General features: G+C 47.5%; 1 protein-coding gene across 1 annotated transcript; it reads right to left on the reverse strand.

The window, feature by feature from the left end:
• Positions 1-4,564: 4,564 nt before the first annotated feature.
• Positions 4,565-14,369, reverse strand: LMO2 (LIM domain only 2). The gene is made up of 3 exons (XM_087821809.1): positions 14,275-14,369; positions 10,080-10,295; positions 4,565-5,555 (listed from the first exon to the last, which is right to left on the reverse strand). Exons 1-3 carry the CDS (start codon positions 14,313-14,315, stop codon positions 5,336-5,338), a joined length of 477 nt encoding a protein of 158 aa, XP_087677935.1. The 5' UTR covers positions 14,316-14,369; the 3' UTR covers positions 4,565-5,335.
• Between the last annotated feature and the right edge of the window lie 1,092 nt (positions 14,370-15,461).

Below are 15,461 nucleotides of genomic sequence, written 5' to 3' on the forward strand. Positions count from 1 at the left end.
TTGCAGGAAGCTCATTTGATAAGGTTGAGAAATAACCTGCTTCAGAAGTTGGCACTTAACGAATCCTCCTAAACACATTATTCAGATTATGTGCCTGTGTATTTGGGGGAATTGCTTGCTTGAGACACATGACCTTCATTTCTAAGGTCAAAGTACATTGAAATGATGACAAACGAGTAGTAGATTACGGAATTCTAAACTGTATTTTCTCTCTATCTCCTTGCTCTTCTCCTAATTGAACCGAAAACTCAAAACAAGACAAAGTGCAGCCCTGGACAGTGTGGCTCAGTCGGTTGAGCATTTGTCCCATACACTGAGAAGTCACCAGTTGGATTTCTGGTGGGGACATATGCTGGGGTTGTGGGCTCTGTCCCCAGTAGGGAGTATGCCAGAGGCAGCCAATCGATGTTTCTCTCATCAATGTTTCTCTCTTTCCCTCTCCCTTCCTCTCTCATCAATTTAAAAAAATTTTTTTAAAAAGAAGAAAAAGTCCAAATTCCTGAATTTTTAAAAAACTTTTTATTTGAAAATAGTTTTAAACGTATAGAAAAGCTGCAATAATAAAAATAGTACATCTGTATACCCTTCACCTAGATTCTCCTGTTAACATTTTTACTGCAGCCTGGCCGGGCATCGCTCAGCGGCTGAGCATCGGCCTAGGATCCAGGAGATGGGGGTTCCATTCCCGGTCAGGGCACGTGCCTGGGTTGCGGGTTCAATCCCCAGTCGGGGGCGTGCAGGAGGCAGCTGATCAATGACAACTCTGTTTCTCTCTCTCTCCCCCTCTTCCTTCCTCTCCCTGAAATCAATAAAGACATATTTTTTAAAAACACACATTTTTACTGCATTTGCTTTAGCATTGATTCTCTCTCTCTACACATACACAAACACACCCACACACAAAAATTTTTCTCACTCATTTGAGAATAACTTGTATACCTTTTGCTCATAAATATGTCAGTGTGTATTTTCTAGTGATGGGGATCCTGCCTCACAGAACCACTGTATTAGTTACCAGCCTCACTAGGTTGACCATTTGTGCAGTACTTCGAACTAATCTATCCATTCACATTCCAGTTTTATCAATGGGCCCAGTGATGTCCTTCAGAGCAATTCCCCCCCTCCAGCCCTGGATCCAGCATAGAGCCAGGTATTGGACTTAGTGGTTGGGTCTCCTTGGCCTTCTTTAATCTGGAACATTCCCACAGCCTGTCTTTGTCTTTTACGATGTTGATATTTTTGAAGAACAGAGCCCACTCCCAGCCATTTTAAGTACAAAGTTCACCATTTTGAGTTGGTCTGATAATTTATCTCATAGTTAGATTCAGGTTATGCATTCTCAGCCAAAACAGGAGAGACAGTGATGCTGTGTCCTTGGCAGGGTATCACATCTGGAGGCACACAGTGTCCATCTGCCCCCACTGACCACCTGCTCAAGGTGTTATCAGTTCTCCACTGTGTAATGACTGCTTTCCCCCCTTGCAGCTAATAAGCAACATATGGGAAGGCACCAGAAGGCACTTTAAGAACATCCAATATCCGGCTCTTTCTCTCTTGAAGTTTAGCAGCTATTGATGGTTCTTGCTGGATTCTGTCATCTTACTATGATAGCTGCGAAATGATTTTCCAGCTCCCACACTCTCTTCACATTTACCAGTTGGAACTCAGGATTCTGCTGTAAACAAGAGCCCTCCCTTCTCTCCATTCACTTGTCACTGGTATTAACTTACAAATTCTTATCCCCGCCAAGTGGTTTTTAACTGTTATTGTTCTTAATTATTTTGGTAGTCAAATTGTTCCAGGTTTGGCCATTGATAGCCCCTCCAAGCTGACTTCTTTGACCTTGTGCCATGCCTATGTTATTCTTTGGAACAGTTCTATACTTTCTAGCACAAAAAGATGTTCCAGGCCCATCTTTGATCCCCATTGCTTCCTCCCTCTGCCCCTCAGAGATTCCTGGGTTTTGATTGAGATTTGTGGAAAACTCATCTTCCCATTTACTTGCTCATTGGGCCCAGCCCCTCGCAGCCAAAGCTCAGCGCCAGCACCAGCACCAGCACCAGCACTACCACCACCATGAAAACCCTGTGCTCACCTGACACCTTGCTCTGAAAGGTCAAGGTCTCTGATTTTTTGCCCTTGCCAGTGTCACCTTCTTCCTGATCCCGGGTCATTTCAAATGTCATTTCCTCTTTACTCCAGATAGCCGCCCTTGGGCCAATTAAATTATTCCCCTATCTGTGTTTCCATAGCACTTTCTTCTCATCATTATTATGGTGTTAATCCTGTATTATTGTGCTTTGGTTATGTTTCTTGTTAGACTAAACTCAAATATTTTCAAATAACCTGGGGATAAAGGTATTAATTTTTATTTTGCAGATGATAAACCTGAGGTTCGGGTTGGTGAATCCGAAGAGAGCTGCAGAGCACAAAGTGAGGGCCTCCAGTTACAGCCGACCCCTGTCATTTATTAGCTGTCGAGCCTTAGGCAAGTTACTAAACCTGTCTGTGCTTCAGTTTCCCCAACAGGAAAATATGGGTTACAATAAGTAGAAACTGCACATAGGGCTGTTATGTGGATTAAAGGAGTTAATATTTGTAAAGCACCTAGAAGAGTGCCTGGCACATGGTGTTATATAAATGTTTGTTAAGCAAAACAGTCATGTCACTGCAATTCAATTCCAAGTCTTCAGATGATAAAGCTCCTAGCCACTGCTCTATCTTAACTTTGTGGAATTTTAAGATTCCCTGAGAAGCAGTGGTCATATTAGAGACAGCAATAAAAGGAAGCTGGTCTGGATGTAAGACATTACTGACGTGAGAGGGAGCAAAATGTCCCAGCAAACTGCTGAATTAAGCCATGGGACAGGGAAGGGAGCAGGCGCCTGGTTCTCCTGACTCCAGGTCTAGGGCACATATGTCACACGCTCAGGCAAGGATCACCAGGGTAGATTCAGGGATCTGGTCCCCTAGGAAGCCCCCGCCTCCAGAAAGCCTATTTATATGTGTCCTTCCTCTCAAGTCAGTTGTGGGTTAGATATTTGGGATAACTTGCTACTCTGTGTATTTACAATTCTGCAAGATGATGCCATTGACAAATGGACAACGTTAATTGTTCCTTTATTGAGATGGCAAAGGTATTGGCTCAGTTCTTTAATCTTATGTGTGTTGTATGGCCATGGGGATTAAGAATGAAGTTTACATTTCCAAAACAAGAATCACTTCTATTTTCAGTTAATACTGCTCAAAATATAGTATATAGCTAAAATCTATTACTGTTGTCATTATCATGTTAGCGTGATTAAAATAGTGGATTGAATTGTAATTGATCTGGAAGAAGACAACTCTTAACTGAGTGACAAAATTATGTGAAAAATTAGGGACCATGGGTAGGCAGTGTTGGTCTACATGTGGAAAAGTTACTCAGTGCTTAACATTTGTGTCCAATATTAACTATTCACAACTTAGAGCGCATGATCTGCCTGGGGGGGGGGGGGGAGTGGGGGGGGGAATGGGTGAGAACAGCCATTCTCAAACTTGAGCATGAGTTAGAACCATCTTTAGGACTCATTAAAACAGATTGCTGGACCCCATCCCCAAAGTTTCTGATTCAATCTGACTGGAGTGGAGCCCACAAGTCTTCATTTTTAATAAGTGATGATGATACTGTTCAGGGATACGGATTCGAGAACCATATCCCCTTTGTTGATTTAGACCATCCCCTCACTGGCAGCACCCTACCGCCACCTGAGTTGAAATGCAATATAATTCAATTTGTTTTAGATAGGCCACTTTAAGCAGCCAGATTTCCCAACCACTTTCACAAACCAAGAAAGTTATCACTTAACTATTTCTCCTCTAGAAGGAGGAAACAAACCAACCTTAAATAGATGCATGTTTCTGATGTCTTAATAATGAAACATATTAAGACTTCTTGGGCCTTGCCAATTTTTATTCAACAATTGACAAGTATATCCATCTAGGTTAGTCTTTCATTGGCAGAGTCTAGAGAGGTTACGGCCAGCAGGTGGCGCTCAGGGCCAGCTCACCGCGTCCTGGAAAGGGTGACAGGCAAACAGGCCACGGAAGCCGCCTGCTTTAAATCCTCAAAGTAAGGTCCTCTTAACCACTTGTCATAAAATACCTTGAGACACACGTCTTGGAAAATCGAAGTGTCAAGCTCAGCATCTTTGCCACATTTCAAACTAGGTAATTACGTTCTCTCCCAAAGGGAATCTGTTTTATGTATTTGTGTCCTTTCTAGGTTACAGGTTTCCCAAAGGCAATGATCTTGCCTTCCATTCACTCTATACAATGCTGAAGCGAAACGTGTGTTTTACAATAACAATTTAATTATTCTACATTCCTCTGAGCTACATGACGACCTGTTATATAATTGCTAGTAATATAGAAATGTGCCTGCCTCGTATAAACCCCAGCAATAAACGGAAGTTTTTATTTGACCTAAAAGTAAACTGCTTATTTACTTTGCCTTTACAATATATAAAAAGCCATTTCCCTGCCATCCCAAATTGTAAGTCATTATCAAATAAACAACACTGCATTTTAGTCTGTCATTTTTATTGTCTGCAGAGGTGGTTTTTTTAAACTACACACAACAAATACTTTGATATAATCTAAGATAATAAAATAGTTGAACAACCTTTTTTTTTTTTTTTTTTAGATTTACATTTGTATAGAAACAATCTGTGGAACTCCTCACCTCAAAACTAACGTATCTAAAAACAGCGACTCATCAGTGTTGCTTTAAATAATTGTTTGGTGAAAAGTTGCAGTTCCCATTCTCAACTGAAATGTGTCTCCATGCAGTGTCCCTTGGGTCCAAAGCTTAAGGCCTTGGGAAGGTAGCCAAGAAACAAAGGATGGCCACTCTCCTCTCTGTCCTTCCCTTGTGTGGGGGACAGTGATTGGAACAGGGTTGTCATAAAAGCCAGGAAGTAAAGAAATCAATTGCACATCTCTAGTTTTCAAGGGTCAAAGTCCTAACACGTCTTTCCACAACTCCCCATCTGTAGATATGAAGTTCCATCATGATCATGGCACAAATGCTGTCCCCTCCCCAAATGCTCCTTTCCTTCACTACTCATGTCAGTTATTATGGGTAGGCTGTGGCCACTGTCCATAAGTTCTCCCTAAAGGCTGGTCATTTAGGTATCATTCTTTGTATTATGTCACTTGGATGCTGTGTCTTGTGCCCAGTTAGGGTCTATGGTCCCCTAAGAAATGCCTCATCCCACCCTCAAATCCCCAAAGTGCCTAAAAGTGAAGACCCCATGGAGACAGCGACTTCGGTGAAACACCTCCCCAAAGAGACTTAGATCATCCCATTGATCTTAGTCCACTCGTAGATGTCCTGTTCGCACACTATGTCGGAGTTGATGAGGAGGTACCTGTCGCCCACACAGAAATGCTTCTGACAGGCGGCACATTTGAAACATTCCAGGTGATACACTTTGTCTTTCACCCGCATCGTCATCTCATAGGCACGGATCCGCTTGTCACAGGAGGCGCAGAGACCATCTTGGCCAAAAAGCCTGGGGGTGGGGGAGGGGAAGGAAAGAAAAACTAAGACGACAGTGGCAGACACACTGGAAAAAAGCGCTTGAAAAGTAGGCTGAGTTCCCAAGACGTCAGGAAGCAAGGAGGAGTTGGGCTCAGACAGATGGCCGACTAGTCTAGTCTTTGCTGCAAGGAAGAGGGTGCTCTGGGGTGAACCTGTAATCTGGCACAAGTGGTCCCTTTTCTGAGCTCTCTCCTTGCCTGCAGCACCACTCCCCGGGCCTCTAGGCTGCCCCTGGCCCCTCCTCTGTGGAAAAGACTCGGTTGAAGTGATCTAAGTTAAGAGGTTAGGCATGTATAGTGTGTCCCCTTCCAGGGGGACTTCCATTTAGAAGAGAAGTTGGAGTTAACCCCTGGGGGTCCTCTGAGAGGGAGTTTAACCAAGAATGTAATGAAATGGGCATCTTTCAGAGGCTCCCAAATTCTATCAAGTCAATAGCCACTGATTCCACTCATGGGGAGGGTGGGTCTTGAATTCCTCCATAAGCTACCAAGGCCACCTCCACATGACTGTACACTCGGCCTCCAGCTTCTAGGAGACAGAGGGAGTTGGACAGGAAGCACGTGGTGCAGTTAATCACGCCTCAGAGATCTGGAGGACAAGTAACACTGCTTAATTCAAGGTCCTCACTGCCCCACTGCCATGAATCTTTGGAGAAATTTCTCTTCTAACACTGAAATCAAGATTCTCCTAAGTCTCAGTATATCAGTCAATGAATATTTCAGTAGATCAGTCACTGAATATTTTAAGCAATATTCAGTGTCAGTGAGGGAGATCCACGCAGTGGAGCCTAGTGCAGTGGTTCTCAAAGTGTGGTCCTGGGACCACCAGCATTTGCGTCACCTGGGAACTTGTCAGTAATGCAAATGCTCAGGTTCCCCTGATTGAGACACTCTTGGGGGAAGCCCAGCATTCTGTGTGTTAAGGAGCACTTCCAGGTGATTCTGGAAGTTTGAGAATCAGCCTGCAAGAGTGGCATATCACAAGTACTGAAATGAGAAGACCCAGGTTCGGTCCAGGACTAGCCCGAGTACCTAAGTGACGCTGGGAAGACCTCTGATTCCTGTGAGCTTGTGAAATAGCAGTGAGCATAGCATCTGCATCACTCTGCTGTTACAAGGAACAGAGGGAGTACGTCAAAGCACCAAGAGCCAAGGGCTAAGCCAACGCTGGCTGTGTCTTAACACATCTCGAGTCCTCCCAACTGCGCCAGTCTTGCAACAGGAAGTCATTTTCACACGTGTCTGATAACATGGCACATTAGCAGGTCCCTTTCCCATAAGACCTTTAGGACAAGTTTAGGTAAATGCTAGTTCTTACTGGAAGTTCTTATTAACTTCATAACAGAGAATCCATTGGTAAATTCTGAGAGGTGGTAGGGGAGATAAGGGCAGTTGACAAGTTTTGAAACATTTGGGCAAAATTAATGGGATCAAGAAGACGTGATCTAGGGGTAGAGAGCTGCTTGTTGGAGTCAGGGCCAGCTCATTTCCCTCTGAATCCCGCTTTCTATTTGAAGAGCCCTGAGCGTTTTCAAGGCACCACCTGGGAACAAACTCATTAGTGGGGGAGAACATTTTATCCCAACGAAGCAGATGGTGGAGCAGTAGGAGACCGCCAACTTGGAGATCGCAGAGTGGAAAGACAGTTCTGGTTTCCTGACTGTTCAGTAAGTTGCGTTTGGGCCTGAGCAAGGATAAACGACTCACAAAACAGTGTACGTGAAATGAAGCCAACTGCCTGGGGTGTGTGACCCTTAAGGAAGGAGAGCGTTTATTAAAGGGAAGTCGGGGGTAAATTACAATACACATCAGGCAGCTAATGAAGAGAAGAACGAAGGAGTAATATTTGGGAGACAAGTTCAGGTCTAGTTAGCATGACCTCTAACAACCCAGGTGCCCCGGAGCGCATGACTCCTCTCCTGGCTTCTATGTCTTAAGGTGGTCAGCAAGGGTACAGGGAAAGAAGGCCTCTGCGGTCCCTTCCAGCTCATTCTGAGATTCTGCTCATAGTAAAAATAAATTAGGACTTGACATCTAATGTGAATTCACCACTGGCACTGAGAATTGGTGCCTTAGGCTGGATATCCCAGGAGCAGAGCCTGACATGAGGAGTCACTGAGGATATGTTCCTGGGAAATGGGTTAGTGGCAAGGAATGCTGGGCAGGAGCCAAGGAAGGCAAGCAAAGCTGCATCTCGGGCAGAGTCCCTGGGCAGGGGGCTTTGGCCTGCCGGCAAGGGGACTCTGGGGTGTAAGTTATGTCTCCAGGTCGCCCTGGCTCCTGGCAAGGGTGCTGAGCTTTGGTGCTCCTGCCGAGCGGGTCATTGGTTAAGGTGCTGGGAGGGTCTGGGGAGAGTGGCCATGCTTCTGGCTCTAACAGATGCAGGTGCTGGCTGTGGAAACTGAAACCACTGGGGGTGGTAGGTGCCTTGCACACAAAAATTGGTAAAAAGGGGCTGTGGAGATCTGGGCTAGCACTCACATTAACAGGTACTGTTAGGTTCCCAAACACACGACACTAGGGTTTGGCCTCTGCACGGCATCTCATGAATATTTGAGGCTAAATGTCTGAAAAAGACTGCAACTGGCGACTCAGCCATTGGAGATGCTCGGGAGAAGTTACTCCAGTGGAAGAAGCACTGAGCCCCATCACAGGACCCATTTAGTCAGTCCTCAACGGGACCTTCTTAAGACACTGACAGATGCCTTACAAATGTATGCAAACAAGTCCATGACTAAAGGACCATCCCTGAAGCAAAAAAAAAAAAAAAGATTTTTCTCCTTTGTCAAGAGGTGTCACATCTTAAGCTTTCTCCTGCCCATTTACTAACAATAATATAAATTTTAAAGGAGGGCTGGAACTGCCTGTACTAACGGAGCTAATTAACATGTTGCCCAGGAATGTAGCAGGAGAGGAATTATTTCATGTCACCAAGACACAAGTTAATTAGCATTGGGTTCTCCCAGACTATTTCTTTCTCTCCTTTTTTAAAATGGAAAAGATTAACAAGCTCAGGCAGCACCGGGTTTATCCTTGAATGTTATATAAAACCGCAGAGATAGGGAGAAGCCCAGGCTCCTCTGACCTTACTCTATCTGCACTTCGCTTAATAAGATTCAATTGATTTGACAGGGATGTAGTCAGGGGGCCCAACGGGAATCACTTGCCCGTCTGCTTTCTGCATTGACTTGGCAAACGGGTAGCGAGCAAAATCAGGTCTCTATTTATCTCAGTCCTATTTTCTTTTGTAACTTACAAGAAATTGACCAAAATGATAATCATGATAGTTAAAAACCCACTTATTTTCTCCAAACCACCAAATTTGCAAGGACTTTATCAGGGAATTTAGGGGGCCAAAAGCTTATTCTATCAGTCAATAAGCAGATAAGCTTCCTTCACTATGGAATTGCCTGAATTTATTTATTTTTTAATGTAAAATGCTCGGAGTTGGGTTGGGGAGGAAGAGCTGGCCTGGTAGCCAAGGGCACTGGAGTCTAAACAAGCTTCGCAGGGTTGGGTGGCCCTCATGCATTAGGGCTGCATGCTCCACGGACCTCTGCCACAGGAAGGTGGCAAAAAACTGACAGCTACACAGTTGAGCAGATCTGACAGTAGAGGGCACAGAATTACCTCCACAGCAGCTAATATGAAATGGGAAATGCTAGAACATTCCGGGCAAAGGCATTCATTGAGTGCTGGAAGATTCACATGGCCAATAGTATGCATGACCTGGAGCACTTGGAGAGGTCCTCAGTGCCTGAGTACTGTGCGGTTCCTATTTGTCCTTCCATTCTCCCATCCCTCTGTCCTTTGGACAGGAGCAGCCTTAGTGATCGTGTCAGCAGGGTCCATTACAGAGCAGCTAACATCTATTTGATATTCGTGCACCAAGTCAGGCACCTTACGTGTGTATTACCCCATCTAACCCTCACCTCCTCCTTGGAAGTTGGTGTTACTATTACCTCCATTTCACAGATACGGAAATCGAGGCTTAGAAAAGTTAAGTAGCTTGCCCCAGGTCACAGAGCTAGAAAGCAATGGTGCCAGGGCTCCAACCTATAACTGACTTCAGGGCCTCCCCACAGTGACAGTCAAATTCTTGGAGCGCCATGGCAGGAGCATGCTTTCTATTTTTAAGTTTCCCCTCACATCACATTGGAGTCATACAAAAGAATATTTATAACCTATAGGTATGCTTTGAAGCATTAAATGAGCTCCTAAGAGGCTGCCCTCAAACTTACAAAGTATTCTGAATTTTGTGTTTATCATTCTCTTGCCTTTAAACTATTAGTCTTTTACCCCGTAGGAATGTAGGAAAACATGCTTCTCAAACAGGAAGAAATGCCAACTGCTTCTCTGCGTGGGGCCTCTGAGCCGGCCTCTGCAGCCTGACCTCATTCTGGCAGGTAGCAGGAGCCTGGAGATCGCCCCAGACTCGGGTGTCTCTGGGCGCCGGCCTCCCTGCTGAGGGCCCCAAGAGGGTGGCGAGGGGGTACCTGAGATAGTCCCTCCGGCAGAGCTTCCGGCCCAGCTTGTAGTAGAGGCGCCGCCCCACCTCGCCCAGGCGGCACCCACAGAGGTCACAGCTCAGGCAGTCCTCGTGCCAGTACTGGTCGATAGCCTTCAGGAAGTAGCGGTCCCCGATGTTCTGCTGGCAGCCTCCGCATGTCAGCAGGGACGGGGGGATCTGCAGCACCTCATCCACGGGCTCCCTGGAAAGAAGGCCATGCATTAGGGACAACCTCATTTGGGTGAGACAAGCACCTCGCTCGGGAATCGCTCTGGGCCGACAAACAGAGAACCTCACTCAGGTGTCTGTAGGTGACATAAAGAGAAAGGACAGGACAGTGCACCCCCAGGCTGGACTGTAAAGAGGCCCTGCCAGCCTTGGGTTAGGACTGGAGAGGGCTGGACTTTACATCCTAGATCCTTTAAGAAATAAACGCAGGGCGCCAAGAGGTACCCGAGGCAACTGTGGGGGATACAGCGCTGACAGCCCAGCGCCTCCTACACCTCTGGTCTCCCTTCTCCCTCCCTCTCTCCCCTCCTGCTCTCCTCTAGCTCCACACTTCTCCTTGCCCTCCTTCCATACAGGACCCAGCACCCGCTGAGCCCCAGAGGAGGGATTTGGGCTAAACAGTTGCTTGCTGCCGGAACAGCTGACTATCTAGAGAGCTAAAGACCTGCAAATTCCCTGTGGAAACCACCTGCCATCCTACCTCAAGCCCCTCCCAGCTGCACAAAAGCAGAACGCGGGAGAGAGAGGAAAGTGACCAAAATTATTTTGCTTCCTCTTTCCAAGATAAAAATTTCATCAGGATATAATAGGAAGTTTCTTTATTTTATTTTATTTTATATTATTATTTTATTTTATTTTATTTTATTTTATTTTATTATTTTGACAGACATCCCTTATCCTATCTTTCTTACCTAATGAATCCTTGGAGAAAAATCCCAGGTGTTAAAGGCCATTGTTAAACTTATAAAGGACATCAAAGAGACCTGCCTGCATGTGAAATTTTTTACAACAGCAAAACTGATTTGGATAAAGTTGATTTAGGAAAGAAAATGGGGGGAGGCGACAATTATTTTCAAGGGAATGGAAGGCAATTAGACTGACATCTCCATCGAGGCACTTGTTAAAAGCAAACCTGCAGTATGTGTTCTTTCATTACAACATCATACAGCTTCTGACTTTGCCTAACATGAATCGGAATATTTTTGTTTTTACATTTTAAAATAAATTATTTGCCAAAAGAAAATTAAGAGTAGAAGAAATGATTCTAGCACCAAATGGGACAATACCTGTTGATTTGCAACAATTAACAAGTGTTCTTTGAGCCTTACTGAAGCACAAATCTATTTTAAAAATATCTATTATCTGTTAAAAAAAGAACAAAAAAAAAAAAGAACCTGCTTCCAACTATGAAATTCCCAAAGGGAATTTCCTCCCTGGGTACCTTGAGGGTATAGATCTGTGCCTCCTATTTCTAGCTGGCACTAACTTACCAGGTGACCTTGTGTCTTGATTGGCCTGTGCCCCCAGAGCTTAGCACCCATTACACTTAGGGACAATGAGGCTCAGGTAATCAGTGTTAGTGACATACTCTGACAGCTTCAGGTGACTGTAAAGTGCATACCTCCCTGTGACTATGTGGGAAAACTAAAACCAAGCCCACCCTTTGTAGGTTGAATTTAAGGATCCTTCATGAGATTATCTCCTTTCAGAACAAGGAAATGTGAAACCCAAGCCAGTTTTCTTTTAAAAACCCAAGATGTTAAAATAGTTTTAAGGGTTCACTGAAGCCTAACTTGCTTTTGTTTCCACAGGTTAGACATAAGGACTTCCATTCTCCCTTCTGAAAAAATAATATCCCCAGTCTTTTCATGTGCATCAACTCAGAATTGCATCTCTTCTCTTTCCACACTGAGGCAACCTCCACACCACTGGATGCTCTGATGCTACCAACCAACTGAAAGAGAATTTGCACTTAGCTGGTGCAAAACTGCCTAGAATTAAAGTGAACTGCTCTTGTTACTCACAGAGAGGTGCTGAGGCCACCAACTGCATGGTAGAGAAAACCTCTCTGTTCACAAATTCTGGCCATCTTTCTGTCTAAATGTTTCATTGGCATATGCCTAAGCAAATTTTTATCTGTAATTTGGAGATGCTGATCACACTGACCCAACTTGGCTTTGAGTAAGTACCCAGTGAAGCATCTGGTAGGAGAGTGGTCCGACGTACAGATATTAAAAAAAACAGCTACTGTGATGGCCTGAGAAAGGAAAGGACAGGGTAAGATACTGGCTTTATCTATCTTTCTATAATTAATGACAATATCACATTATCTTTGGTGGATGTTCCAAGCCAATAACGGAGTGCGATTCACCTTCAAATCAATATTTTATAATCCCCTAAAACCTATGTGAATATTATACCTGAAGACACTTCATCTGGGATAACTGCATGACAATTTTCAAGAGACAGCGAGGGGTTAAAATAAGTGTGCTGCAGTAACTCCCCAACTAGTTGGTCCATCTTCCATCAGAGCCTATCTTTAGTGGGCACAGGATGGAGCAGGTGAGCATCCTTCAGTCGGTGCCTGCTGCGTTATGAGGTTAGGATGTTTCAATTTCCTAATCTCAGTGAAAAAGCACAAACTTTGAAAAGAGCAAACTTCCTTCAGGGAGCAGATACCTCCAGATTTATCTTCTAATAAAAGGATTAGTGACTAAGTTCAGCTGATCGAAAAGGCATTAGGCACCAATTCATCCAATTCACTCTTATTGTATTTCTTTGGTCTTGTCCAGGCTCTGAAAACTCAGAGCTAAATTATAATTCTAGGTCTGCAAAAAAAATAGTTAGCAAACCACCCTTTAAAACCAGTGTCTGCATACACACACACACACACACACACACACACACACACACGTTATTTTTCTCCTGAAAATGTAAGGAAGCTGGGTTTTTGTTAGAACAAACCTGGCTCCGTACAGAACTGGTGCCTGAACCTTAAAGACTGAATAGTGATGTTTACATTCTCACTGGATCATGGAACTTCCTGTGTTTTATGAGAACATGCTGAGCTTTTACATCGGTAACCGAGGGTAAAACCCAGGTATATAAACACCGCAGAAGGCTGAAATCGGGGGGGAAGGGGAGACTTCAATCAGGAAAGCACAATTCTTTTAAAGCAGGGAAAGGAAAGAAAACAAAACAAAACAAATACCTCTTAAAAGCACAAATGGACAAGTCATTAACCAGCTCCTTTGGTCTGTGGAACAAATCCCTTCAAAGGATTAGATGGGGGACTTCAAAGGGATAAAAATTCTCAAAACCAGACAGCTAATGAATCTTAAAAGGGCATTTGCGCTGAGGGGGAAAATGGTATTTTAAACAACCCCTTCTCCCCATGCTAACACTAAGGAATGGACTGGAGGTGCATCGGCTGGGGGACAGGGAGACACTTCCAACCAGTAAGAGGCTCAGAGAACAAACGTGGCAGATGCTCATTACAGCTCCAGCCCCCTGACCCCAAGCCCCTGAGACAGTAATAAAACCTATGAGACTCTGATCCCCAGAAAAATCCACCTATACACAAAATGTATATTAACTTCCACAGGCCCCCATCGGAGGAGCCCGAGGGGAGAGTGGTGGTACCTGTATCCAGATTAACTCCGGATTTTGCTGCCCTGAAGTCCCTGAGGGCAGAGCGCCCCCTCACCCGCCGGGCCCTGGCTCTGCTGGCGGCTGCGAGCGGGACGGGGGCCGTCGGGGGCTCGGGAACCCTCCACTAGGATGTCCCCCTTTCCAGGGCCAAATGGACAAAGAGAGAGGGGACCGAGAAGGAGAGAAGGGAGGAGGGAGCAGAATCGAGCCCTAAACGCTCCGGGGGCTGCACCTGCGCGCCTCCGAGCTGCCCCGCGCCCGCTCCGCGTAAACTTTCTGGCCGGCGGTGGCTTTGGGCAGCGTCCCAGGGAGCCGCGGGGCCCGCACGGGCGCCAGGCTGACCCCTCTCCCTACCGCGCGCCACCCAGTGCCCCCAGGTCACCGCGAGCGAGGCGGAGGGAGCCAAGGGCACGCTGCGGGCGCGCACCTGGAGCTCCCCCGCCGGCCGCCCGCCCGCGCCACCCCGCCGCCCCGGGGCCCGAGGCCGCGGACGCCGTGGGTGGCAGGGGCGCTGCACTTACTCGGACGGGTCCAGGCTCTTCCTCTCGATGGCCGAGGACATTGGGGAGGGAGGTGGCGTGCCAGGCGGCGGGGGCGCTCCCTTTGTGGCTCGGGGCTGGCCGGCTGCCGGGGCTCGGACCCCCTCGGGTGTTCGGGCGCCGCCGCTCTTGCGCCGCTTCTTGCTCGGGCGCTCCGGCGGCGAGCTCGCCCCTCCGCGCTCAAGGACAGTCACCGCGCTCCCTTCAAACGCCAAAGAGAGAGAGCGAATCACCGCGCTGCCGGCGCGCCGCGGCCGAGGCGGGGACCGGGGCGCGCAGCCTGGCCCCGGGCGGCTGCAGCAGCTGCTGCTCAGGACTTAACCTTCCATCCCGGTCCCGCCGCCGCCGCCCGGTCCGGCTCAGCTCGCGCGCCTCGGCCGCTCCGCGCCGCCCGAGCCCCGCGCACCTTCCCCCGGGGCCGCGGCGCGCGGCTCGCGGCCGAGCGCGGGGAGGGGGCGGCGGCCTGGGGGCGGGGAGGGGACCGCGCCGCTCTCCCCGGGCTCCCTCCTCTCTCGGGAAGGTCTATTTTCGCTCAGCTTCCCTCTGTCTCTGGTTTCATTTCCTTTTCCTGATCACGATTCAAATACAATAGAAGGAAATCACATTTAAAGAGACAGCTGCCCGGTACCCCCCCACACCGGTTTTTTCTTCCCTTTTTTTTTAAATGGGGCTCCTGAGGATTTGCAATACAAACAGCAGCAGCGGCAGCAGGACGGACTTGGCTTCTTAAAGGGGCCGGCGCCGGGACGGGGCCGGGGAGCGCGCTCGGCGAGCAGCTCTCCTTGGAGAGGCAGCTGGGTGGCCTCTAATCGTTCCCAGGGCTTCCCCGACGCTCGCTCCCTTTTGCTTAACTGAGGCTGAAAGTAACCAGCGGGCTGCTCCAGGAAGAAAGGAAAGACCAGAATGTGAAATAAGCACCTACAGGAAGGCCAGCGTTCCGAGTGTCTTTCGCGCCCGTGCGGGGTTCGAGGTCCCAGGTCCGCGGGGGCGGCGCGCGGGGGGGGCCGGGGTCGCGGGGCTCCGCGGGCTGCGAGCTCGCGACGGCGTCCGCGCTCGGGAGAGGCGACTGGAGCTGTGCGCGCGGGGACCGCTCGGGCAGGGAGCGCCCGCGCCGGCGAGGGCAGCTAACCCCTCGGGGAGGGTGGCGGGGAGGGACCGCGCTGGTCTAG

This window comes from Miniopterus natalensis, chromosome 11 (genome assembly GCF_054644295.1).
Source record: "Miniopterus natalensis isolate mMinNat1 chromosome 11, mMinNat1.hap1, whole genome shotgun sequence".
In the NCBI taxonomy this organism is placed as follows: Eukaryota; Metazoa; Chordata; class Mammalia; order Chiroptera; family Miniopteridae; genus Miniopterus; species Miniopterus natalensis.